The following is a 25,397-nucleotide window of genomic DNA, read 5'->3' on the forward strand; positions in this document are numbered from 1 at the left end:
GCTTAAATTTTTATTTGAATGTGATATTGCTGTCACTTTGCAACAGAGAGGGACAAAAAGGTCTAGTAGGAGTGAGGCAAAAAAAAAACATAAACATGCTGCAAATTTAAGATTCGGTTTAGACATTTGGATCTCATTAAATTGTTTATTTTGAAAATAGGTAGAAGAAAGGAGTACGTGATGGTACATATAGGGATTAAAGAAGACAATAATGGTGGGTGTTCGCAAAATATTCGAGGGGCAGATTTTGAGATTCGGTCATGCTATTTAGCTGACAATAAATACTCTAAAAGACAAAAAAAAAATATTTATGTATATTTTATACACATTTTAATACATATTCACACATTTACTATTGTGAATATATATTAATAGAATTTTCCTTTGAGATTTTGAGTTTTTAGAAGCTGTTGTGAGTGTTTGTCAAGAGGCATTATTATTAACAGATTTTGAGAATTTACGGATTAGAAGCTTAAATAGGAAATAAGATTTGATTCCAAAAAAGTTGGATTTGAGGTGCTTTTCGGACCAAATTTTAGATTTTAACTACTTTGGTAGTTGATTATTAGCATTTTGTAGTAAACTGTACCAGCTTTTACTACCGCGCAATTATAAATCCGCAGCTATGGTAAACATGTATACATGTTTGTAATTCTAAAATCTTGAATACGCACCAGAATTTGAAGTTGTAATCTAAAATATGTATCCATTGCTATGCAAACACGCTCCATGGCTCTATAAAATCTTGTATGTGGATCGGAGAGTAGACTTTTGGAAGGGAAATGCTAACTAATGACAGGCAAATATTGACTGTAAATGAAAATAATAATGAAAAAGTGGTGATCAATAGTGTTTTTTAGCACGAGAGACGTGTCTGTAAAAGTACGAAAAAAATTGCTTGGAACCAAGAAATGAATGCAATCCCTAAGTTTGTGTGGGAAGAGGCCTGTAAATTTTTATATTTAAATATTTTATGATTTGCTACTGTACTTCAAAAAGTTTAAGACCACCACATGGTACCACCGCACGCCGTTTGGGGCCCGGGAAATTTTTTTTAACAAATATCAATAAGTATGTTTTCTAAATTTGTAAAGTTAAAACTACAAAACTTGAAATGAGCTCCACACGAGGTACGATAGTCTTACGTGGTGGTCTAGGTTTAAAATAATACAAGGGAAAGAAAAGTAGTTGACCTCTCACATTTTGGGGATACAATACAACACATGCAACCCACCAGGGTATCCCATGCACCTCAATTTTCTTTTAATGGTACGTAAATAAATATTTCTCCATCAACTCTATTTATTTATTTAATCCTATATGCTGAGCTTTCAGTATTCTTTTCTCAAATATTAAAATGAAACTTGAACTTGCCTGGAAGATACAGAGCAACCTATGGGACTGGATATCTTATAATTTAGTTCATTTATATAATCATTCTTTCTTGGGTAAATTGTATGGAAAAATCTCTTTAGAACAAAAGTAGGTGCCTGTGACCAAATTTGCATAGGCAACTAGGGGTTGAAAGTTCCAATACATTACACTCTGTGATAGTACTGTTGCCCTCTTTTCTCTTTTTTTTCTTGACGAGATCACGGATTTTCTCATTAAACTCAAATCAACCAATTACATCTTTAACCAACAGAACTTCTATCTCAGGTGGAATACAACCTGAATTTGAAACAAGATTTCTATTTATGCGTGTTTGGGCGTGTCTCGGGTCCAATAAAGATAATCGGAGCCGCTCATTTTGTTCAATATATTTTGCTTAAGGTCTTATGTAAAAAATCAGCTCTATCCAACATCGATAAGGACATTTACGAAGCGTCCAAAATTGATAAGGGCATTTTTTAAAGCGATTTTGAACGGTTCGTAAATGCCCTTATCGATGTTGGATGGAGCTAATTTTGTATAGGAACCTTAAGCAAAATTTATTGAACAAAATGAGCGGCTCCGATTATCTTTATTGGACCCAAGACAGGCCCAAACACGCTCTGTATGCGCTATCTGTGCTGAAGCTGCTGTACCATCAGCATTTCTGACCAAATAAAGGACCAACATCTATCCTTGGCCAATTTCCTAATATCTTCAACCATCGTGCTAACCTCCCAAGGACCAGAACTATCTGCATCTGTAACAGCCTTGATCAACTCTAAACAATCCGATTCAAAGATAGCTTGAGACAGATTTGTCTCAAAGGCTGTGGTAACTGCAATTCTAAGAGCCCAGGCTTCAATCGAAATAGCTGAATCAGTTGAAATTCTTCCTACTCGCTAACATTAAGTTGTTACACCACTATCTCTAGCGACAACGTCAAAAGCAGCCAAGCTGCGGAAAGAATTATAATGCTCCATCACAATTAAATTTAATAAAAGGGGGGGGGGGGGGGGGTTGGGGGGGTGGGTGGGTAGGTTTTGGGTTGCATTTCGTGTTCCTCTTTGCTTTCATTGGATTTACCTTAGGAACCATAGACAGAGCTCTAAGAAGACTGTATTTATGGTTTCCTGCGGATTCAGAGGTTTTCCTTTAAACACAAAAGCATTCCTAGCTTTCCGAATGGCCCAACAAATTCGGGTAACAAAAATCTTAGGCCCACAAATCGAACCGAATAGGGGTAGGAACCGTCCACGAACCCGATTTGTTGGGTCGGGTTCGAGTCAGGTCCGACCAAAAACCGAATTGGTCTTTATCGATTGGTCAGGTCAGGTCGGATAAGAAACGCACCACCCCAAATCCCGAACCCTGAACCGAAATATGATTTTTTACAAAAATTGAACCCGTACCCATCCAAACCACATGTCCGGCCCCGCCCGAAACCCTTCGGGTCGGGTTGGGTAGGCGGGTTTTTTGCACAGGCCTAGTAACTACTTCTTCCGTAGGAGATTCTTTAGCCAAATCCCCACATAAAAGATCCTCCATCCATCTATCAGCGGCAGTAATCAACCCCTCCAAAATCCAGAAAAGATTTTCCACTCCCAAACAAAACTAGTTTCGTGCATGGGCAATGGAATAAGATATGTTCCACAGTTTCACCCTTCTCATTGCAAAATTGGGCACAAGGGGGAGGGGGAACACTTGCGTTTAAACAGGTTAGCTTTACAAGCTATCCAGTTTTTCACCACTTTCCACATAAAGATGCCAACTTTTGGTGGTGTAGGAACATTCCACATTCTGATCCACATCGAATTTGGAATAGAATAAGATGATGAGGCTTTAGCAGGTAGCATAGAGACACTCCTGTTGCCCTCTTTCTACACCAATCTCTTTTGGATGACTTGTGAAAAATTGCGTTAATTGCTCCAGTTTGTACCCCACATAAAGACTTTCTTAGGTCCATTTCAAATTTACTTTGATAATTCAGGTGTTCAGGCCAGTTTATGCACACCTTCATCAATCCTGGACGCCCAACCACAATACTCACTTGCAGCTGAAGAAATTGCTCAGCATGTACTGGCCCCAAAAGAATTGATAGCACCTGTAAAGATTCGAACATGAAACCTCAAAAAGAAGTAAATCCCTAATTAAGCCCCAGGTCTTGACCAGGAGGCGAAACCCCTCGGTTTTCATTCCAAAATTCCTCCCAATTTTCTGAACACATGAACCAAATTAAATTCCCATATCCTAAAGAATTAGAATCTTTCTTAGCTGGAAATACCTAACTTTGTATCCAAACATCATGACAACACTTTGGCTTTGCACCTTGAGACATCATTGTCAATGATGAGGTAATTTGAAGGTGGGGTTTTATTCAAAGTTTTCCCTGGGAGATGAAAACCAAATGATAAGAGAAGAAATTGTCGAACTCAATCTTACAAATAGACTTGTATGCATGCTTTCATGCCATAAAGCAAAAAAAAAAATTCCCAGATGCAAAGGACATATATATGCTCAAGAACATATGCCCTACTAATTGCTGTAGTAGGTAATGACATAGTATTGGATTCACGCTAGCTCCAAACCCCCCTTGGCCTGTTGCGTACTCGGTTGCTGCAAGCTTGCAAGCATCGATATGCAATTCTCTTCTCTTTATGTACTCTCACATTTGCTGGCGGAATCCAAATTGGATTTATACCCTTTCACCGTCGTCCGTCAAGTCTTTAGAACTTTGTTTATCCCATAGTCTCCTTGTTGGCCCCTACGTTTACCTACTAATCTATGGTTACAATAATTTTTTAAAGGGTGTTGTTTACTCGTGCTCATCGCTGTAAATTTGGTCCGAACAAGATGTCAAAAATGCTAGAAAGAACTGCAAATTAGTTTGCGGATAAAAGAAAATGCACAAGTAAGAAGTTAGAAGGGAAAAAAAAAATACACTTTTTTGACAAGGTTGAAAGATAAAAAACCCATTTTTTTTCAGAAACAAGCAAGAGCTGAAATCAGGAAAAATAAAAAATAAACACCAAATTGTTGTACCAAGGCTGTCTTGTTGGAGCACAGTTCTGAAAAGGGCCCAGTGATGAGTTCGGCTAGCTGGTTAATTAGGTGTCCTGTTTTCATGCGAGGCCAACAAGAACCAAAAGGCGAAATAAAAGACAACCCAAAACAGACATCAAAAGCTTGGATTTCAGCGGGAGGTAGTTGGAGGCCAGCTGTTCCTCATCAGCTTGATCTTCTAGCTAATTGGTAGGAGTAATATCCAGGCTAGAATGGAGAGGTTTTGATGAGTTCAATCATGGCACCCAAGTCGTACTAGACTTGGGTCCCAATTTGTTTGTGTATAACTTAGGTGTGTCGACATTTAGACTTTTCCCTTTGAGTTTGGCTGTCTTGTATGGAGTAGTTTTTATTGTTTTAAGGGCAAAAAATAATGGGTATGCCAACCATCTATGGATAGGTTAGTGGAGGGCCGGAGTCATGATTTTATTCTGTAAACAAAAGATCCCATGAACTTATACTCCTAAGAAACTGCAAAACTCAAGAATTTCGATAGACAGTATACGTTAATCATAATGAATTTGAGATAATCAAACCGAAGTATGAAAGGCTTAAAGTTTAGGGGACATGAGATAATCCCAAATAGATTTTAAATAATAAAAAAAAAACTTTTGCTTTGATATTTCAATTTTTTTTTTTGATAATTGAGGAACAACCTTACAGCCGAGTTACTATTGGACCTGACTGTGCAATCCAAACCTCGGGAGAGACTAGCACGGAATTGGTATTTCATTATTGCTTCGAAGAAACATTAGGACACGGAATTAGTTGGGCTTCGGTGGTAGCATACGATCCATAATAATCTTCGGAACCCAAAGCCCAAAACTGAGAATACCACGGGATCCATTTTGGGCTGCATTTTGGGCTTCACTTAAATTTCACTCGCAGTGTCCACAACAGTGTTTTCTCGTGACCGAACTTAGTTGGACAATACTCGAGCTCGAGTTCATGTAGCCCCTAATTTTTTGCTGGGGCTAAACATACTCCTAACATCACTCACGCGTGATAGGACATTAACTTCGGTCACGACGTAGGCAAGGTGAGATCCTCATAGTGTGACGGGGCAATGTTTCTTGAGAGAGAGGAAGGGGTACCATACCTGCACTTTTATTTTGTGTTCCAATAATATACTGTTTTCTGGTGATCAATTTGGCTACTATTTTTTTACTTATTCTAGATGATCAAATTTTTGGATATGCAGCGGATAGACTTACGAAAATTTTATGCTAAGACCCCGATTGGATGGTGGATGAAGGAGGGGGATGAGGAGTTGATGCGACACTTTTGACTAAGTTCTTTTGAGGTTTGTGAACCCCATTTACTATAACCAATCGGGACAAACTCATTTGGTCAGGACTCTTTCATCTTACTAGGAAGTCATAGTTCAATTTTTCTCATCGGCGTGTAATTATTCTTCCCTTAGCCACTTTTCTTTCTTTCTTTTTTTTCTATCCTATAATGAGTTTATTTCTTTTACTCTGATCGATTGAGTTATTCGGCTTGGTTATGTTTTTTATCGTTTGCCATAAAAACACCCTTATTTACCAGGGTACAAAGTCAAGTTTGCCCCAAAAATAATCATGGTCTAATGCGAGATCATGGAGCCTATGAAATGTTTAATGCGCGGTTGGTACGCCTGTCTACCTTTACGAATATTAGGAATTTTCTAAAGGCGCCCACGGCCTATCTATCTAATGTTTAGAATTTTTTTTAAATGGAGTTGATGCGCCTGTCTATCTATTTTGAATATTTAGAAATAAAATTAATCATTGCGTGCCCAATTTGAAGAACTTTTTGAGAATCTCTATAAAGCTATAGTTCCCCAAACTCCATCAGTGTGAACAGTTCAAAAAAAAAAAGAAGCATCTCAACAGCTACAATGACCCCTCAATTACAAGAATCTAGCACTCCTTCAAAAGTTGATTACTGGAATTGAATTCCATGCTACACCTTTATGCACGTGATAAGAAAAGAATACTTACTATATTGAGCAAAGCTAATTGAAAAGGACAATCCAACTTATCTTCTAGTACTTCTTCCCCCCTCCCCCCTTCCCTTTTTTTCAATCTTGATTCCAACTTATCTTCAACTACAAAAATATACACACAAGAGTGGGAAAGACACTTTTACTTGCACCAGAAGAAAATCTAAGAAAAGAGAAAAACTTCTTTACGGAGGGCACCGTAAAGAAGTTTTAAGGAGGTGCATCGCGACCGTCCAAAATACTTTTGGACGGTTGCGATTCACCGCTACTGTAAAGAGCTTATTAACGGTCCCGCTGTGAATAAATATCTATCTCAAGGAAAAATAAGTTTGAGGAAAAGGGGTGCGTTTGGGAACAGCATGATCAGACCCAGCCCTGTTTGTAGCGGTTGAAGAGGTCCTCTGTCTGGGCATTCCTGAAAGCACTGCAAGCAATGAGATAGACCCAGATCAGAACCACCACTGCTATGATCAAGACCACGTTACTTTTCCTCCATTCCCTCCTGAGGTTCCCCAGCAGTCCAGCTTTGCAAGAATCGCAGTTGTAGCACAGCTGGGTTTGGTCATTGCTCCAAACTGCGCAATCCGGGTCGGCCAAAGCGTTCACCGGGCTTACCCACATTGTTGGGTTGACAAACTGGTATCCACAAATGGTTGGAGGCTTACAACATCCTGACTGCATAAAATGAAATGAAGAATAGGTTACATATCTCAAAAAACAAGAAGAAACAAGGCAAAAGAGAAAGACTTAACTGATACGGAGTCCGATTTTATTACCCCACTCGACCGGTAAAATTACCCCTCAATCTATCGGAATGTACAGTAAATCCTTTTAAATTTGAATTAATCGGAAATGAGGGTGACAAAACTGTTTTACAACTCATACACAGGTGCGGAGCTAGATATGGTCAAGAGGGTTCACCTGACCACACTGACTTCCACACTAACCTATTAATCTGATGAAAACTTTACTTTATTGTATGAATTTGACCCCAGAATTCTAATGAAATTGCCTTGAGTGTCCTCCTTTTAACACTAGAATTTAGCTAACTATGTCAATAAACGTTAATACTCATTGAATGCTAAACAAGTTAAAATTAGTCGATGTTCACGTGTAATCTTGCCCGGACACTTGAGTTATTAAAAAAATAACCACAAATAACCTATGGATGGCAATCTTGCCCATTCACACACTTTGAGTAGCCCATTTTTGCATCTTCAGGATGATTGATGTCACTCGCATATGTATGTCTTTGGGCATGACATAGAGAGAAACTTTTTTACAGAGCAATCCGTAAACCGCTTGTAGGCGTGGTCAAAATCATTAACTTGTGACCAAGGGAGATTATTTGACCCTTCAATTGCTTGCGGACACGTGGCAACGGGGCCCGCAGAAAAGGGTGGCCTTGGTCAAATCCCCACCTGGAGAAGAATAGTTGACCACCCAATGAGAAGAGAGCACATGTGCAAATAAGACACGAGGGTGCCCCCGCGGAAGATCATTGCGGGAAGTAACCGCGGAGCCCCACGGGTGCCGCGGAATGGTAAAATGCACCCCGGAATAGTTCTAGCAATGAGAGACCGCCGTAAGAGCCCACGAGTCGCTGGGACCTCGTAATCACAAAAAAGTTGAATTGAAGAGTTCCCAAGGTTCCGTCCTGGCCAAGAGGCAGGGTCCGGAAGGAACCCCGCAGAGAAAAGTACGATCGCCGCGGGTCGCGACCCTGCTCCAGCGGGAATCGAGAAAATTCTTGTGGCTTGGTGGTTTGGGGTGGAGGTATCGCCGCAGGAATTCGAGTCGTCCCGCGGAAAAGCGTCCGCGGAAGGGCAAGTTTCCTCAAGGCCAAGTGGTACAGAGGGAACACGTGTCAGGATTTAATAGGAGTGCCGTCTTGGGCCTGGGTCAGGCCCAGGTGCCCTATAAATACCTCTGACATTCCTAATGATTAGTGACGACCCTTTTCTAGGAGAGAGTGTGTAAACACTGAATTTGAGGAAGGAGAACATTCTTCCTCAGAGGAAAGAAGTGACCTCACTCATTCAAGCTCGGAAAAGGCCAGACATCCCGCGGAGAACAAGAGGGACGCGCTGCCTCTGTTCCTTCCGTACCTCCTGCTCCTCCCCTCACCCCTCAAGATTCCTTCTCCATTTCCTTCCACTAATCATCAACCAATCGCACCTCTCTAGCTCACAATACTCACACATAAGCACCTCATTACGAACCCCTTTCCGAACCTACACCGCTCAATCGCGCGCGCCCAAAAGAGTTTTGGGCGGTCCAGATTTTAAAATAAAATTCGCTAGAATAGTTAAATTCTTCTATCAAATAGTTTTTCTAAAATTCGGACCATTGATTATCGAAATAGACGGCTAGAATTGCGTGGAACCGTAAATAACTTGTTCACGGCGGCTCCACCATGAATAAATTTCTCTCCATGTCATACTGCCAAGGCTGGCAACAATATAACCCTTTTCAGCTTCTTGTATACAGATCGACCATACTGAAATTTGATATGTTTATAGTATTCACTTAAATTAATACTAAGATGGACCAGCAAAAAAATCATAAAAAAGAGAAGATTGAACCGGATCGATCCATTAGCATGGTGCATGTTATGTTTTGGGCCCACCAATTAAGGCCAATTTTGACCCTCGAAAAAGTTAGCCGAACGGTGGTTAGAATGGGGCTCAGATTACAGTAGAGTGTAGACAACAAATTCACGTGGTGGGTCCACCCACTAACTCTTGGTTCTATTCTTCAAAATAAAGAAATTCTAGGACATCCGGGCTCATTGACTTCATTCACTGGAGAAATTTTTTCAACTGTCACACGTGATATTCATCCGTGTTTTGAACGGTTTGAATGTACCGAGCGACACCACGTGGTACCCATCTAACACTGAAAATTTTATACATTCACTGACAAACTTCATTGAACATATACCTTTCAAATGTAAGATTTTTACTCGTAAGTTGTTGGTCACTCTGTGCTATATTGGCTTTACTATCATTCACAATTAAGTTGGAAACCCAAACGAGTGTAAGATGGATCTAAAAGTCCCAAACCACACATTTGCACAACATTTGTATTGGGTTCAGATTCTCTCCGATCCAAAACAAAAGACTCCAAATCTAACGCATTCGTTCATATAATCAATGGTTCGGATCTCATCCAATTAATCTAAATTAAAAACCTGAGAGGATAAAATTCCATTTATGCGTGAGTTCTAGCAAAGTTGGTATGAGAGAAGAAGGGAATCAACTAGTGCCTTGGATGGTCGAGAGACAAATTATGGTGGAAGATTTAATGATGTGAATGGCAATATTCGAATTTCAACAATATTAGAGGGAAAAAAGAGGTCGAGAAAAAAGTAAAGTAAAAGAGATATTATAGAATATACTCACTTTGTTCTTTTATAAATTTTAAATTTACACCTGCACGGTTCTTATGAAATTTTTTTATCTATCTCTATCAACTCATTATCACTATTATTTTCTTATATTTTCATAACGAAGTATCCGAGCCAACGTGCACGTATTTTAATTAATCCTAGAGACCATAAACCATCTGTTTACTAGCGGGAAGCGCACTTGAAGTCGGAGCAAATGCTCTATATAAATTGGCCCCAAAAAAGTTAATAACACCTAAGAGGTTTTTGAACCTAAGAGCTTAGGAGAAAACAAATCTCTAAGTCTCTAAGCATTGACCGCTAGGCCAACCCTTAGGTTTTTGACATTTTTTTCTTAAATGTTCACATGAACTTAGGATAGGAGAGAATTCAATTCCATTTTTCATTTGCATCACTGTTCATTTCAACGAAACAAACAAGGCACAATCAAAAGCAGAGGAACCGACGTACCTGAAGAGGAGAAATATGAGCGGAAAAAAACTGCTCAGCCGTAATAAAATCTCTATCAAGCTTGGCACAGGTATCAGAATTAGCAAGACAGGCCCTAATCTTCCCCCAATTCCCGTAATTCACAACATGGTTCCTCAGCCACGCCGAGAACCCGGCCAGCCGGTACTCCTGGTACCCACGACCCGGGACGGCGTACCCGCCGGAGGGGCGGGTGACGACGAAGGCGAGGACGAGGAGGATGAGGAGGGCGGTGATGAGGACGGCCATACACATGAGGTAGAAGGCGAGGAGGGACTGCTTGTTCCAGTATGCGCCGACGAAGCCGGCGAGGGAGACGAGGAGGACGGCGATGCCGATGAAGACGACGGGCCAGCGGAGCCAGTGGATGCAGGCGTTGTCGGGCTTGGAGGCGAGCCAGATGCCCGAGGCGATGATGGGGATTGAGCAGAGGAGGGAGATGAAGTTTAGGACGGAGGTTATGTTGTTGCTCACTGCCATGGCGGTGCTGGTTCTGTTGAGAGGGAGAGAGAGAGAGATGTAGAGAGAGAGAGAGAGAGAGAGAGAGAGAGAGAGAGAGTGAGTGTGTGTGTGTGAGTTTTTGGAGTAGCAGAGGGGGATGGGTTGGGCTGATCAAAAAGAGAAAAAAAGAGGGGGATGGGTTGGAGGAATTTTTGCTGGGCACCACGGGGTGGACCCGGGGACCCTGCCGAGCGGCACCCCTGCCGAGCGGGTGCCGAGCGGCCAATCCGGCCGTTCATCTCGGAATCAACGGCCCGAATCGAAACATCTTTTTCCTTTTCTTTTTTTTTTTTTTAAATTCGTTCGGTACCTTTACATCCGGGCCATCCAAAACACTTTTGGACGGCCGAGATGCGCTCGGCACCGCTGCCAAGCACCTCTGCTTGGCAGCATCTCCCAATCCCCACGGGGTATGCGACATCGCATTTGGACAATCCATTTTAATTTTGGACGGCTCGGATTTAAAGAGAGAAAAAGAAAAGAAAGTGATAGGATAAGAAGAGAAAGAGGATTTCAATCTGACCGTCCAATACACTATTGGATGATCTGAATGCATTGCTCAGACACCACGTGAGCACGGTCACGTGGTACCCATCCAGCACCCAAAAATTTCTCGAAGCGTTGGATCTTATTTTTAGATGAGAGGTTAATGCTGGGAATGGTGGAATAATTATTTGGTAATCTTAGATTAGCGTCACGTGAAGCTTCAACACTCTTCAAAATTTAGCATTTCTTTCGATAAGAGTTACTCTACGTAAAATAATTACTCGGGGCTGGTGGGGAAAACAAGGCTAATTATATGGATTCAACATATACGTGTGGGCACTGAATAATTACTCGGGGCCGGTGGGGAAACGAATTTTGACGCTTTTTCAACTTTCTTGTCTTGTCCATAGTGTGAACCGCATGACGTTCTACATACCCGCTTTTTTTTTCCCACGCGTCCGCGCGCAACAAACGAAAACTGGTTTACCATTCTACCCCTTGATTAAATTATTACTACTAATTGAAAATATATTTTGCACAAAATATATGTACGCGGTATATACAGATGAATCCCTGTACTCATATTCTTTTCGTTCACTGGTACATTTACCTTCCGTCTGGTGTTTGAGGGGGGATGTTCGATTTCCTCTTTCCCGAAAACTCATATACTAATTTCTGTGCCGAGAGGATTTTTCGGCCGTTAAATTGTGTAATCTTTTTTATGTTTTAAATAAATTAAACGGTCAGAAAATTCATCGGCACTAAGGATCCTTCATCCCTTGGGGGCAATGTAGTCCTAGTATTTTTTTTTTTTTTTACAATTGAGAACTTGAAAGGATGGAGTCAAGGGTCCCCCTAATCGACTCATCCCTCTACTCCCCATGTCCAGGAACAGAGGCATCTCGTTATTCGTTACAACAATCTTTCAACGCCTCATCCAACACGGATCCGGATCTTCTGTGAGAATCGTGTGAAGGTTTTAATAGAAGAATGCCACCTCATAAATTAAGGGATCCAACGGTGGTTTGGGGTTAGACTCTGATGGGGTTAGGGTTTTTTTATTTTTTTTTCCCACCGTTTGGCTCGGTTTCTACCGGTTGAGTCTCTTCAATCCAGTTTATACCATTCTAGTGCTCTAGATTCGGTGGGTGTTGGGTGAATGATTTTAGTTAGGGTTTTGGTGGTCTGGCCGAAGTAGAGAGTTTCGGTGGTACAGAATCAGTGGTGGTCGTGTTCTGGGGTTCTTTTCGGCTGTGGCAGCGGTGGTAGATAGTGGCTGTGTCGAGGTTTTCCAAGAACAGTACCGGTACTGTTTGGTCGGCTGCATTTCTCCCTATTTTGGTTGCTGTTCGACAACAGATCTGGCGGTTGGGTATGTTTGTTCTTCGGCTATCGTGGGCGCATTTGGCATGCCGGAGATCTTCCCCGGTGCTACCTCAGCATTAGCGCCCGAAGCCTTGTGTGGCAACGAAGGTTTGCCTCTGAGAACTCCACAACTCTAGATTGGGTCACCTGGTCCAATTCCAGCCGGCGGCCCTTGCGGCTCGTCCTTGAGAGCTGATATTTCCTTCTCGCTTGTATTTGTTGTTGTTGTTATTATTACATATGTGCTTATTGTCTAATGGTTTGTGCTGGGATTCCGTTTGGTATCTCTCTGCCTAGTCCTAGACGGAATTCTTATGCCGACACTTGTGTCGGCTGCTTTTGCAAGGTGTCCTTGAGTTTGCGGCCTGGTATGCTTTATGCAGTAACTCGTGTCTCGGATTAAGTAATTTGGTGCATTACTGTATATTGCCGATGCAATCTTTGCCTTCAAGCATGAATGAATGAATTGCCTTATTTAAAAAAATTGAAATTAAAATTAAGGGTTCCAACGACAGAAAATTAAGACACTCATTTTTTCTTTTTTAACTCTGATCAGCCCTCTATAATGTAAATAATAGGACTTATCTCTCTCATTTTTGTCACACACAAGTGCATAACTTGCTTGATTTAAATGATATTGCACGAAAGATGTGTTTTTGGCGTTTTCAGGTGAATAAGGCGTGTTTTGACGCCATGGATCAACTCTAAAGGTATCCGTACACCCGAGGCCATGTGACACTCCATCATCGAATCCCAAGAATGATGAAAAGTAACTTCGGAGGGTGTGCGGGACAACAGAAGCCCAAAGGACATGGAAAGGCTAAAGAAACAAATGAGAAAGAAATCTGTCCAGCCGCTACCCATAATCCCAAAATGGTACTACCCGTAGCCAGTGATCAGAAGCTGTGTCAAAATTGCAAAACGAGACTACTACCGGTAGCCCAAAAATGGTCCTACCCGTAGCACTTGGAAGTTTCTACAGATTTTATGCCCGACTTTTGGACATTTCAGGGGTAGTTTAGACTTTTGTATCTCGCATGTTTGAGACTATAAATAGTTTTTAATCTCATTTTGAGAGGATATTTTTCATTTTCAGCCCTTGGAACTTCTCTCTCTACCTCCCTCTCCTCTCAAACTCTTCATATCTCTTCAAAGGAGATTGAAGAGTTGGGTTTTGAGGTATTTCGTCTTCATTAATGTCGTAGGTACGGTTGAGATCTTTCGTAATCTTAAGTTTATTTTCGTTTTTATCCATGAATCGTATTTATCTTTTTATGCTTGTTCGTCATTCTTGTTCTATGGTTGAGTAATGATAAAGGCTTGGTCATGGGATAATTTTTATCTCGTGACTTGGGTAATTTAATGGCTTCTTTCATTTCTTGTGGTTAATGTGGTTTGTGAATGGATTAAGTTCATTTTTATGTAACAAAACCTAGGATTGTTAACCTCTTTGATTATGTGTAGGCAAGGACTTGATCTCTTGCCACATATAATGCTTGGAGCTATGTCACTCTAAGTGTTTGTCAAAAAGCCTCAAAGAACTTGTTGAACTCTAATCTTTGGTCTAAACTTAGGGTTATTAACTTCTTTGATGCCGTGTCGACAAGTCTCCTTGGCACACGGCATGCTTGGAACTCTGTCACTCTAGGTGTTTGATAAAATGTCTAAATGAGTTCCTTTCCATCTCCAAACTTTGTTGTATGAGTTAAACTTGATTTTCATGGTTAAATCTTCCGAGTAAGATCAAATGACAATGACTCTCACTTGAGTTATCGAAGAGAAGTATTGAACGACCTAAGTTATGGGCGGAATAAACCCCTAGACCTTGCCGCTTTTAATTTCAAGTCAAACTTCATTTTCAATCAAGTTAAGAGGTAGAGAGAATTTCAATCACTCAAAAGTTGGCCGTCTCAAAGCCGAACCTAAAGGTTGGCGGTCCTAACGCTAAAAACCCTTCGTAAATCAAACCTCCGGCCTAGCTCTATTGGCTCCCTGTGGATTTGATCTCGGACCTCCGAGTTTATTATGCTGCAACCGACCTAGCTCTACATTGGGGCGCTCTTTATGAGGACACACTTTGGTCGAGCAAGCAAAATCAAAACGACGTCATTGAGCTAACTTAAACACTAACGAAGAAAAAACGGAAAGCAAACGCACTTTTGTTTCTTCTCCATCCCCATTCCACACTGCCTGGTTTCAACCCCCCCTCTCAGACCAAAACCCCTTTTGATTTCCCACCCCAACCTCTTCAAGGATTCATGGGTCACGGCCAGGACTTGACGATGGTGTGTTTCCAATTTTAATTTTATTTCTGCTCCCACCTTAGTTCCCATTTTCGTCCCAATTAGTCAAAGATGAACTCCGTCCATCCCATTTTCATCCAAAGTCCACAGAAGAACTCCGTCCATCGTTTTGAGTCAGCCCAACAGCAGGGTTTGTTGTTTGATCCATTTTTTTCAAGGACGCATCTGATGTGGATTTTCAAATCTTTGTTTTCGAGATTCAGCTGCTTTCTTTTCAGGACTTTGATTTCTGCAAATTAAGCTCTCTGCATCATTTTTGTAAAATAGCCACCGAGCAACGCCTTTCATTGTTCATCTCTGTGAAAAAGAACAGAGTTTTGAGTATCCGTAAGCAAAAATTTGAGCCAGACTTTACTGATTCGAAAGTCCCATTAAACTCTATTTCCAATTTGAGAGATTACGGTTTTGGTTTGCTAGTTCAGTTAAAAGGGGCCTGAGGAGGTAGAAGAAAGGTTGGTAGAGCTAACGGCTTTGTGTTAAAATTCTTTCCGTTTGTGTTTTTTGTTACTGGACGACGCCGTTTCATTTTAACAAAAGACTGCCCTTTTTTTGGGCCGTTGGATCCTTTTCTCTACGAGGTGGCCCTCACCCATTAAAACTCTCGCACGATCCTTACAGAAAAATCTTCGTAAAGGATCCGGATCCGTCCAACACCGCCATTATAACAAACTCTCCGACACGACTCCAACCAAAATATACATCTCCATAAATGCCGTGGTTTATGTAATAGTACAAGTATTTGTACGCACTATTTTTGGAGTAGTATTAGTCTAATTGGTTTGGTTTAGGGGGAGGGAGGGCTTTATATCTGGGTCAAGAAATCTGCACACCACTTGCTCGACACGGTGTCCGACTGAAACTATGAATTGGTCTCTTGTTTGCATTTAGATTCTGGAGAAGAAAGAGCTGAAAACTAGTTTGAGTCTTTACCGAAACTAGTTTTAGATTCTGCTTCCGTTCTTATCTGCCATTACGCGGTGCAAATAACTCTTGTACCTTCCGTCAGTTACCACTTCCACTTGATCACCTGTGTTCCTTAGATGCTTCTATTCTTAGAAGGTGGAATTTTGACCCATTTTTCAATTTTTTTTTATTTAAAGAAATTGATTTTAGCACTCCAAAACAACGTCGTTTTGTGTATAACACAATCCAGTTTTGGAACTTCTCCATCAATTTTTGGAGTGCCAAAATCACAATCCTTTCTATATTCAGAATTATTCTGCGCTTTTTGGGGTTTTGGAACTGCTCAACCCTTTCGTTATAAAAATATATTATGAAATCGAGTACCCCAATGTCTGTTCGTCCCCGCTTATAGTTCCTCCTACAACCATTTTACACACACTCCGCACCTAGGCGTGGGGTGGGATGGGGTGATCTAAAGAGTTGCTCGTAAAGAAAATTGAAGCTAGGAGTCGGGGACTTTAAGAGGGAGCAAACCATAAGTCCAGGCATTCATCACCAAGCCAACTTGTTGGAGTTATGAATTGGTTTCTTGTTTGAATTAACATTATGGAGAAGAAAGAGCTGAAAACTTGTTCGAGTCTTTAACCCATTGGCTTATGGATGCAGCAAGCGCCAATGATTCTTGTCTTCCTCGACTTACCATTCCACAAGAGGAATTGAATTAAAAATGCTACTTGATACATATGAGACGGCAAGGAAGCATTGATTGAAAACAAAGAAGATACAACAACAACAACAATGAACCCTTCTAGTCCCAAATCATTGGGTATGTGGGCGGGAGACAATTGAAGACAGACCTAACCTTTAGCAATATATGCACAAAGTGGCTGCTCTCAGAATACCATCATAACAGTGGGCCCCCTACATCTCCAAGAACTGAGAAGCTAATGGGATTTTTTTCTGAAAACAAAGAAGATGAAAATACAAATACAACTTAAGCACTTCTGGGGGTGTGGTATTAGTACACATAGTACACACACCCGAGTGATTTTATTCCCTAGTGAAGCAACAGATTTTAGCTTCTGTACACATCCGAGGAAGCAACAGATATTAGCTTCTGCTGGAAACTAGAATGTAAAACTAAACAAAGCACACAGAGATATGGAGTTAGCAAGACACATAGCATGATGTGCTTATTCTCTCAAACAAGAAGACTCGGGTGCCCATTCAACATTTTCTTCATGGATTCAAATCTGGGACCCTTGTCTGCAAACTTAGTTGAACCATAAAGGTTCAGATAATCTTGAAAGCGGAAGTGGTTGGGGTATAAGAGTTTGGGAGCTGGAGAAATGATGGCTTCTCCCGCAGGATTGTAGAAGGTGGCAATAGAGATTCTGCTCCCGTTCTTGTCTGCGATTACACGGTGCAAAGTACTCTTGTACCTTCCGTTAGTTACCACTTCCAATTGATCACCTGTGTTGACAAAGAGGCTGTTATTCTTAGAAGGTGGAATTTCTACCCATTTTCCGTCTTTATGGAATTGGAGACCGGGGACTTGATCATCTTGGAGCAAGAGAATGATCCCGCCTGCATCCGTATGCTCGCGGAGTCCTCTAACAAGTTCAGGGTGAGGACACTGGGGGTATTTCGCCACTTTGGTTCCTACAGAAGGACATTTGCTTCCTGAAAATGCTTCCTTTATGTAGTCTTTCTCCAAACCAAGATTCTCACACATGAGCTCTGACAGTTTCTCTGCTAGCTTGATAAGTTGATTGATATAAGCATCCATCGTATTGCTGCATATATGCTTCTTTGATTAGCCAGGAGACGTATACAGGTGCACGAAATCGAACAGCTTATTTTGTATGATTCAAGAAAAAGGAGTTTTGGCATTAGATTTCCTTGTAAGTAACAGTAAGTATTCCCTCCGTTCGGAATGGTTTCTCCAATTTGTGTCTTATGTGAATGTTCCAAAATGACTTGTACATTTTGAAAGGTCAATGTGCCAAAGTACGTAAAATTTCAGATCTGCCCATTCCTTTTTTTATCTGGGAAGCTTGCTTTTTAACTCAAAACCTATGAAGGGTATCTTTTGAAACGATTCCGCTAATAAGTGCCCTGGGGCATTAGTTTAACCCTAATAAATGCAGCAATTTTATATTTACAATAGCCCACATTAATTGTTTTGTAATCAACAACAACCATTAGTTTAGGGGAGCTAAACAACATGAATTGCATCGGTGATGGACCATAATATTTTCCAATAGTACCCTCTACTCAGATGCAATTAATCAGAAATGATATTGGTACCGACCTCCCGGTACCGAAATCGTACCGCCGGCCGCCGGTGGGCCGTCTCCGGCCACCGGACGGCCGATCCGATCCGTCCAAAAATTTTAAAAAAAAAAAACGAGGGGGCCAACGCGGGAATCAACGGCATCCGAGGTGTGTAAGGTGCTTGATCTGAGCACCCTTTTTTCGTGTATATATGTATATTCCCGCGAATATACATATATACACGAAAAAAGGGTGCTCGGATCAAGCACCTTACACACCTCGGATGCCGTTGATTCCCGCGCAGGCCCCCTCGTTTTTTTTTTTTAAAATTTTTGGACGGCTCGGATCGGCCGTCCGGTGGCCGGAGATGGCCCACCGGCGGCCGGCGGTACGATTTCGGTACCGGGGAGGTCGGTACATGTAGCACTACTCGCAATTAATTGACCATTTCATATTATCCAATAGAACCCTCTACCCAAACGAAATTTATATTCTTACATTATTTTAAGATTAAAAAACGATACATAAATAGGAAAGAATAAAAACTCTAGTCACAAAGAATGGGGATGAGAACTACCCCTATCCTCCTCCTCAACCTTACTAAAACTTAATGAGGTCAACAATTAAACCTCATAAAAAAAACAATTCTTTCGCACAATTGGCTGTCTATAATATCCTAGCCTCTTGTTCTTCGTCATTCTTCCTAAAATTTTGAATAGGTATTTTTTCAGTATTTTAATTTATAAAAAAAATTATTTAGCTTTTTATCTTAATTTGTGCGATTAATCATTCGTCTCGACGTGGAATAAAATAAAGTGTAAAAATATGGATAAAAGATAATGTAAGGCAATACATAAACAAAACTATCATATGCTAGTATTTTGTTCATCTTCAGTGAACTTTTTTTTTATTTTTAATAACCTTTTATTTTTCAGACTTCTCTTGTTGAAACGGATGATTAGTCAAAAAAAAAAACATGAAAGTAATAAAAATTCAAAAAAAAAATCAACAAAAATACCAAAAATTAAAGGTACAAAAACTCAGGGATTTGACATGATAAACATATTATTATATCTCATACAAAGTAATAAAGCTAACATAAACCTTGACTTTAATTTTTGAAACCAATAAACAACTAATAAAAAACAAGGGTAGATTTGGCATAATAAATATTTGGTGCTACTACAATTAGTACTAATATTCGAGACCTATCGTTCACCAAATCTACAGTACTATTAACTAACCTTGAAAATAAAAAGTTGTTTGCTATTCTTATAACAATTAATATACTAATAGTTGAGCCCCTCGTTTACCGAATCTACAGTATTGACTAACCTTGGAAATAAAAAGTTGTTTGCTATTCTTATAACAATTAGGGAAATGATATTGGCACTCCAAAAATTGATGCAGGCACTCCAAAATCAGTGTAACTCCAAAGCCACTTCCTTTTATTTTTTGGAGTGCCTGCATTAATTTTTGAAGTGCTAATATCATTTCCCTTACAATTAATGCACTATAACTTGTGCCCCAGGAGTATCAATTAGCATTTGTCCTTTTAAAATTAAAACTTTTAAGTGTGATGATTATGTTAACTTAGGAAGTCGGATTCTTCAAGTGGACAAAAAATTAGGACGGATGGAGTAGCTTGTAAAGCATCGCCGCTGCCTACTGCTTTGCTCAAGCTTATTCATCCTCGTTTCCATTGTCTAAACTCTAAACGATTTATATTTCTTGCTAAAAGTTGGACAGGTGAAATTTTAGAACTACTCACCAGAGATCATCTGAGAGGTTTGGAATCTCATTGACGTTGGAATTCGGACGATGCCAAATGAAAAAGGTGCTTTCCCAGTCTGCACAAGAGGTAATGCTCTTCTTCTCCAACCCTTTGGCTATCTCTGACTCATAGAAGCTTTCCTTCATATTCTCCTCATAATGCCGGTTCACCAACTGCTTGACTTTGTCCATCAAGTCTTTGTCAATTCCATGGTTCTCAATCTGCAAAAACAAAGCTTGTCAGAATTTGTACTACTATTAAGACTCCATTTCGATTACTGAAATTCCGTTCGATTCCCGTTTACCTGGAAGAAGCCCCCCTTTTCGCAAGCTTGGTGGAGAAGTGCCATGGTTTCACTTCTCTTCTCACCATCAAGCTTCTCAAAGTCTATCAGAGGGACCTCCATCTCCGTTTCAGAATGAAGAGATATTGCAAGTTAATGGGGGGTTTTTATAGGCACAGAGGCTGAGGGGACAGATACTTCAAATATATTGTTAATACATTTGGATACAGTTAATTTGAGGAAAGGGGTAGTTGCAGGCTAACGGCTAACCGTTACATTGAACAAAGCGTTATTTTGGTGCCTTGGGATGAGCAACCCAAATCAATGGGGTCCCAATTCAATTCACTTTGCCCATGTTGATTAATCTTTTTATTATTATCTGAAACTCCAAGCGGCCAAAACCTTCTCTTATGCAATAAGTATTGTTTCCCGTCAAAGTTTCCTAACTTGTAATGATGCCTATCATGTGCTCTCTCTCTCTCTCTCTCTCTCTCTCTGTCAATCTAGATCTCCATGCTTATTATATTTATGTCAACTACTCTAGTTTTTTGTCCGAGTGAGATTATTCAACGTTCCCGGAGTACCACGTGGCGTTGTCTATATGGTACTCCCAACAATTTACGTTGCGACAAATTTTGCGGTAGGAACATTATCAGTTGTTTTTGTTGGATGGCTGGAAACAAAGAGTGACCCACAGTGTGTAGTGACGATCTTCTGATCGTGAAGTACTCCACATGGCATTGCCACATGGTACTCCGGGAGTACCCGGATTTCCCAACAATTGGCCATTTTTTCTCTACATACTGATGCGAAAAAGCATTACTTTTACTGGTTGTATCTTTTTTTTTTTCTCGGCTGGTTGTATCTTGAATTGGAATTCAATTGTTTTAGTAAAACAGGGGGCCGTGCCACTGAATGAATTGCGTGGAAACAGACAAGTTGGACAAAGAAACCCATAGGCAGGCATCCTGTGGGCTGTTTTGGCTGTCTTGGATTACCTTATAAAGTAACATTGATATTGATATTTGAACTAGAAATCTTAATCAGCTCTTTGCGTTCCTAGAGGGTTTGCTTTTGTAGTTAGCATGCGAAACCTTATTTTGAGTTGTCGGGAAAAGATTCAAGTAAAACACAATCTTACGTGATGCAGGGGGACAGAGGGTGTGTGCTGTGCAGCTTCATGTTGCACAGCGTGCTGCACGGCCTCTGGCGAGGCTTTTACGGCATCGGTCCGACGATCGGAGACGTTCACCGCGTAGAGCTCGTCGAGTTCTACATGTGCACCAAAAATCAGCTCAATCAAATATCGTTAAGGGCCTCATCCGAACATATATAACTTAAAAAAAAATGAATCCTAATGGATACGAAACACTGGATCAAAACTACTAAATCCATTTTTTTCAAGTTATATATGTTCGGATGAGGCCCTTAACGATATTTGATCGAGCTGATTTTTGGTGCACGTGTAGAACTCGACAAGCTCTACGCGGTGAACGTCTCCGATCGTTGGACCGATGCCGGAAAAGCCTCGCCGGAGGCGGTGCAGCACGCTGTGCAACACGAAGCTGCACAGCACACACCCCTGTCCGATGCGGGGGCCTCAAATAGCAAATGATCAAAGAATCTAATGAGTACATAACTTTGGCCGTTATTCTATTGTTGCAAATCTCTATCTTTTGGTATTTGCATAGTTTTTATTTTCGTGAAGTCGGGTAATGACATCAAATTCAGAACCTACTATTCTCTTTTCTTTTACCATTCTCCCCGTCGTTTCAATTTTATCCGATGTCCCCGAAGTGAGGTTTCTTTTACTAATATCGAGTTATTAGTAGAAGTTTGAGAAATTGAGAAGGCCTTAGATCAGTGGGCCGGTTAATAGCACATAATCCTTGAATTTCTTATATGGTTGCCTTTGCAGAGTATACACATTTCAATTAGTTCCAGTCAATTGGATCCCTTGACCGCAGCACTTGAAGCACCATTTGGTGCGTCCTTCAATGGGGCCATTATCTTGGGCAATAATCATTTCCGGCTCGAAAAAACGTTGGCCCGAACCCTTTTTTCCCTTGGAAACGAATCACAAAAGTGGATTAGTTACTGACTTGGTACGATTGAATTTATAAAAAAAAAAAGACTCGGTACCATTGTGTGGTGAGATTTTATAAAAGAAAACAAAAAAAATAGCATACGGAAACATATCCATAAAAGTGTCCATGAAAAGCAATCGAACGGTCATGGACACTTTTATGGATACTAGACACAAATAGATCCATCATATAACATAATCTATAGTGCTACATCAATCACTTCTGATTATTACATGATTAGGAAAACGTTTCGTCTTGTTGGAAATGTTGTTTTAAATGCATATAATGAAGTAACCTAAAGAAGTTGTCTGGCGCTTTGAAGGAAACTATTTTTTTTGCATTTCTAAATCCTTATTTTATACAGAAATGAATTACTCTAACAAAGAGGAAGTTCCTCTTAAGGATAAATGATTTTAAATTACTCTATTGACATGTTCCCTGGATAAATAGCAATTGGTACTCCTTCATCGCCAAAGCGGCACAATATTATAGCGTACTAAATGTTTCAATGAAACAATGGAACCACCACCCAAAACTGTTCCGAAATTAAATCAAACAGTTAGTGCACATGATAGTCGGTGTTTTAAAGGCCCTCAAATCCTATAGTTCAAGCACACATACTTTTTTTTTTGGTGTGGGTCCTAAAGGGGCAGGACGTTCTAAAATCCGACACCAACTAAAGTTGCATAATTGTACTGTACAATTGGTGTGCATTATGCTGTCATCCATTAGGAAGCACGGGAATAAAACAATAATAAACCCTTTAATTATCCTAGCCTATCAAAGGACCATTCAAAATATAATAAACACAAAACAGAGGCTAGAGTAAATTCTTCAGAGTTCAAAAGATTAAATTCACACGGGTGAAAAACCCCAAACCATTCTCACGGCCATAGCCATACCAGAAAAAGATGCAACCACTTGTGACCATATAGACATATCGAAGACGGAAGAAAATAGGAGAATGGTCTCAGTTCCCATAGAAAACCAACTTGGGCGCACGACTGTGCGGAACTGATCTCATACCTAAAACTGAGGTCACACATGTAAATACAACAACTCCCCTTTTTTGGTACTTAGGAGGGTAGGAAGTTTTTTAATCCAACACCAATTAAAGTTGTGTAATTCTATCGAGTAGTTGGTGTGCGTTATGCTATGATTCATTAGGAAAGAAAAGTTAAATGCAGATGGGTGTATGTATATAGATAGAGATGGGGTCAGACAATTGTTTAAGTTGCACTTACGGGTTAATTCTTTTCAGTTGCCGAATGTCGGGCGGTATGGAGGTATAGTGGGTGTTTGAATTGCAGGAGGTCGTCCGGGGGCGGAAACTCTGGCGGTCCGGGTAAGTACGGCGGGATTTGGGTGGTTGGAGATGGAAATGAAGATGGAGGTGTGGGCGGAATGGGGTTTGGGTGGGTTTGCATTTGGAGCGGTGGGGAGATGTGGCATAGTTGGGGGAACCGTTCAGAGTTAGGGTGTGTTGTTTGGGTGTCCGGTGAGGGAGTAGTTGTGACTGTTTTGGGAGAGAAAAGTTAGGAGGGGTAGTTTGGGAATGAGAAAAGTCGACGAATAGTCAACTCTTTTTTTTTATAGAAAAATATAGATGTTTCGTTGATTATATCGGTCTCCATTCTCCAATAGCATATAAGATCATCAAAACAGTGCATTGTAACACTCTTTTTTTTTTTTCCTTTCTCAACTTTTATAAATTAACTGTAGTTTTTTTCCCTTTTATAGTGTCTTCATAGTTTTCCTTTTCACTTGATAAATTTCTTCACATTTTTATAATCGAATAAGTCAAACATCTTACGAATAATCGTTGTGCCTTAAGAGTCAAAACACACATGCGCAAATATGAACATATGGAATTACGCGGTTTCCCAAAACTGGGTGCTCCACGGATTTCTTCACATTTCTATAATCGAATAAGTCAAACATCTTACTAATCATCGTTGCGCCCTAAGAGTCAACACACACATGCGCAAACGTGAACATATGAAATTACGTGATTTTTCAAAACCGGGTACTCCACCGAGAACAATTAGAGCAACTAACAGAGAAAACAGGAATGAGCTTTTACCCAAGGAAGAACGCTCAACACTCATGAATTTTTCACATTGCTAGCCTCGTTGATCTCTCTTGTCTCTCTGATACAAATTCTTCAGAGCCTAAAAGCTCACTTCATGCGTCATGCAAAACAAACACAACTCAATTCGTTCCTTTTTTTCAAAAAGTAACTAACTTTTTGAAAAAGAAGATAAAGTTCAAGGTCAAAAATCATGTGTTTATGCAAATAATTTTTCTACCAATATGAATCTTGTTTGTTAGATCTCATTGAAATCTTTTAAACAATGCAAAATTCCTGGCGGATTTGCTCTCTCTTGATATTAGTTTCTCTCGACCATTCCATGGCTCATTGTTGTCGAGGGACTCATCTCAGTAACCAACGATCGGGAGCCGTTTATTGTCGTGATGAAATTCGAACCGTCGGATGCACAATCTGATGGCTCGAAAATTCACAGCACGGTACTGCACACAATATTAAACAACACCATCCCTCAATTGGTTGTCGAGTCTCATGAATTACTTACGTGACATTGACAACGAAAGCACATCACTTGAAAAAATAGGTTGTTGAATTTTCGTTGTCACTTGTCATATTTGTCAAATTCAAATATTCAATACAACCCTGAAAAGTATTGCGCAACGTTACCGAAAATAGATATATATATGCTGATTATGCTCATGAGGTAGGCATTACTTAACTTCGACCTAAAGTTTAATAATGTACCGTCTCAATTATAAAAGCTCAGCATGTTTATTAAAAAATTTGTTTACTTATAATTCAAGTCTCGAATTGCTTACGAACAACTCGGTGAATCATTAGGGTGGGCAGTATTTCTGCATGAACCTGTCCCTCTTCTCGATCAAGATAGATGAGCCTTTTCGATCCGCACCGTCCAAAATAATTGGTCTGATTCGATCAATAACAACAAAATGCTCCGTTGATTCGTACGAAATCGACAAGCAATTACACAAGAACGATGCTATGGTGATCATCATTGAATTCATAAAGTACATGACAAGTGAGGTGCGCTGTATCAATACATTATTTACACA

The 25,397-nt window shown here is 40.3% G+C and overlaps 2 protein-coding genes across 2 annotated transcripts; both read right to left on the minus strand.

The window, feature by feature from the left end:
• Nucleotides 1–6,395: 6,395 nt before the first annotated feature.
• LOC131320080 (tetraspanin-2) lies at nucleotides 6,396–10,916 on the minus strand. The gene is made up of 2 exons (XM_058350655.1): nucleotides 10,278–10,916; nucleotides 6,396–7,093 (listed from the first exon to the last, which is right to left on the minus strand). The coding sequence occupies exons 1-2, from the start codon at nucleotides 10,773–10,775 to the stop codon at nucleotides 6,782–6,784; spliced, it is 810 nt and encodes a 269-aa protein (XP_058206638.1). The 5' UTR covers nucleotides 10,776–10,916; the 3' UTR covers nucleotides 6,396–6,781.
• Nucleotides 10,917–16,597: 5,681 nt separating this feature from the next.
• Nucleotides 16,598–20,602, minus strand: LOC131320081 (1-aminocyclopropane-1-carboxylate oxidase 1). Its single transcript, XM_058350656.1, has 3 exons — nucleotides 20,209–20,602; nucleotides 19,902–20,125; nucleotides 16,598–17,649 (listed from the first exon to the last, which is right to left on the minus strand). Exons 1-3 carry the CDS (start codon nucleotides 20,308–20,310, stop codon nucleotides 17,055–17,057), a joined length of 921 nt encoding a protein of 306 aa, XP_058206639.1. The 5' UTR covers nucleotides 20,311–20,602; the 3' UTR covers nucleotides 16,598–17,054.
• Between the last annotated feature and the right edge of the window lie 4,795 nt (nucleotides 20,603–25,397).

This window comes from Rhododendron vialii, chromosome 3a, assembly GCF_030253575.1.
Source record: "Rhododendron vialii isolate Sample 1 chromosome 3a, ASM3025357v1".
NCBI classification, from domain to species: domain Eukaryota; kingdom Viridiplantae; phylum Streptophyta; class Magnoliopsida; order Ericales; family Ericaceae; genus Rhododendron; species Rhododendron vialii.

Excerpts from the sequence above, each read along its gene's own strand:
- LOC131320080 (XM_058350655.1), bottom strand. The coding sequence starts at position 10,775 with ATGGCAGTGAGCAACAACATAACCTCCGTCCTAAACTTCATCTCCCTC. Across the intron at positions 7,094-10,277 it reads CTCATATTTCTCCTCTTCAG|TCAGGATGTTGTAAGCCTCC; the intron begins GTACGTCGGTTC and ends CATTTTATGCAG.
- LOC131320081 (XM_058350656.1), bottom strand. The coding sequence starts at position 20,310 with ATGGAGGTCCCTCTGATAGACTTTGAGAAGCTTGATGGTGAGAAGAGA. Across the intron at positions 20,126-20,208 it reads AAAAGGGGGGCTTCTTCCAG|ATTGAGAACCATGGAATTGA; the intron begins GTAAACGGGAAT and ends TTGTTTTTGCAG. Across the intron at positions 17,650-19,901 it reads AACCTCTCAGATGATCTCTG|CAATACGATGGATGCTTATA; the intron begins GTGAGTAGTTCT and ends GCATATATGCAG.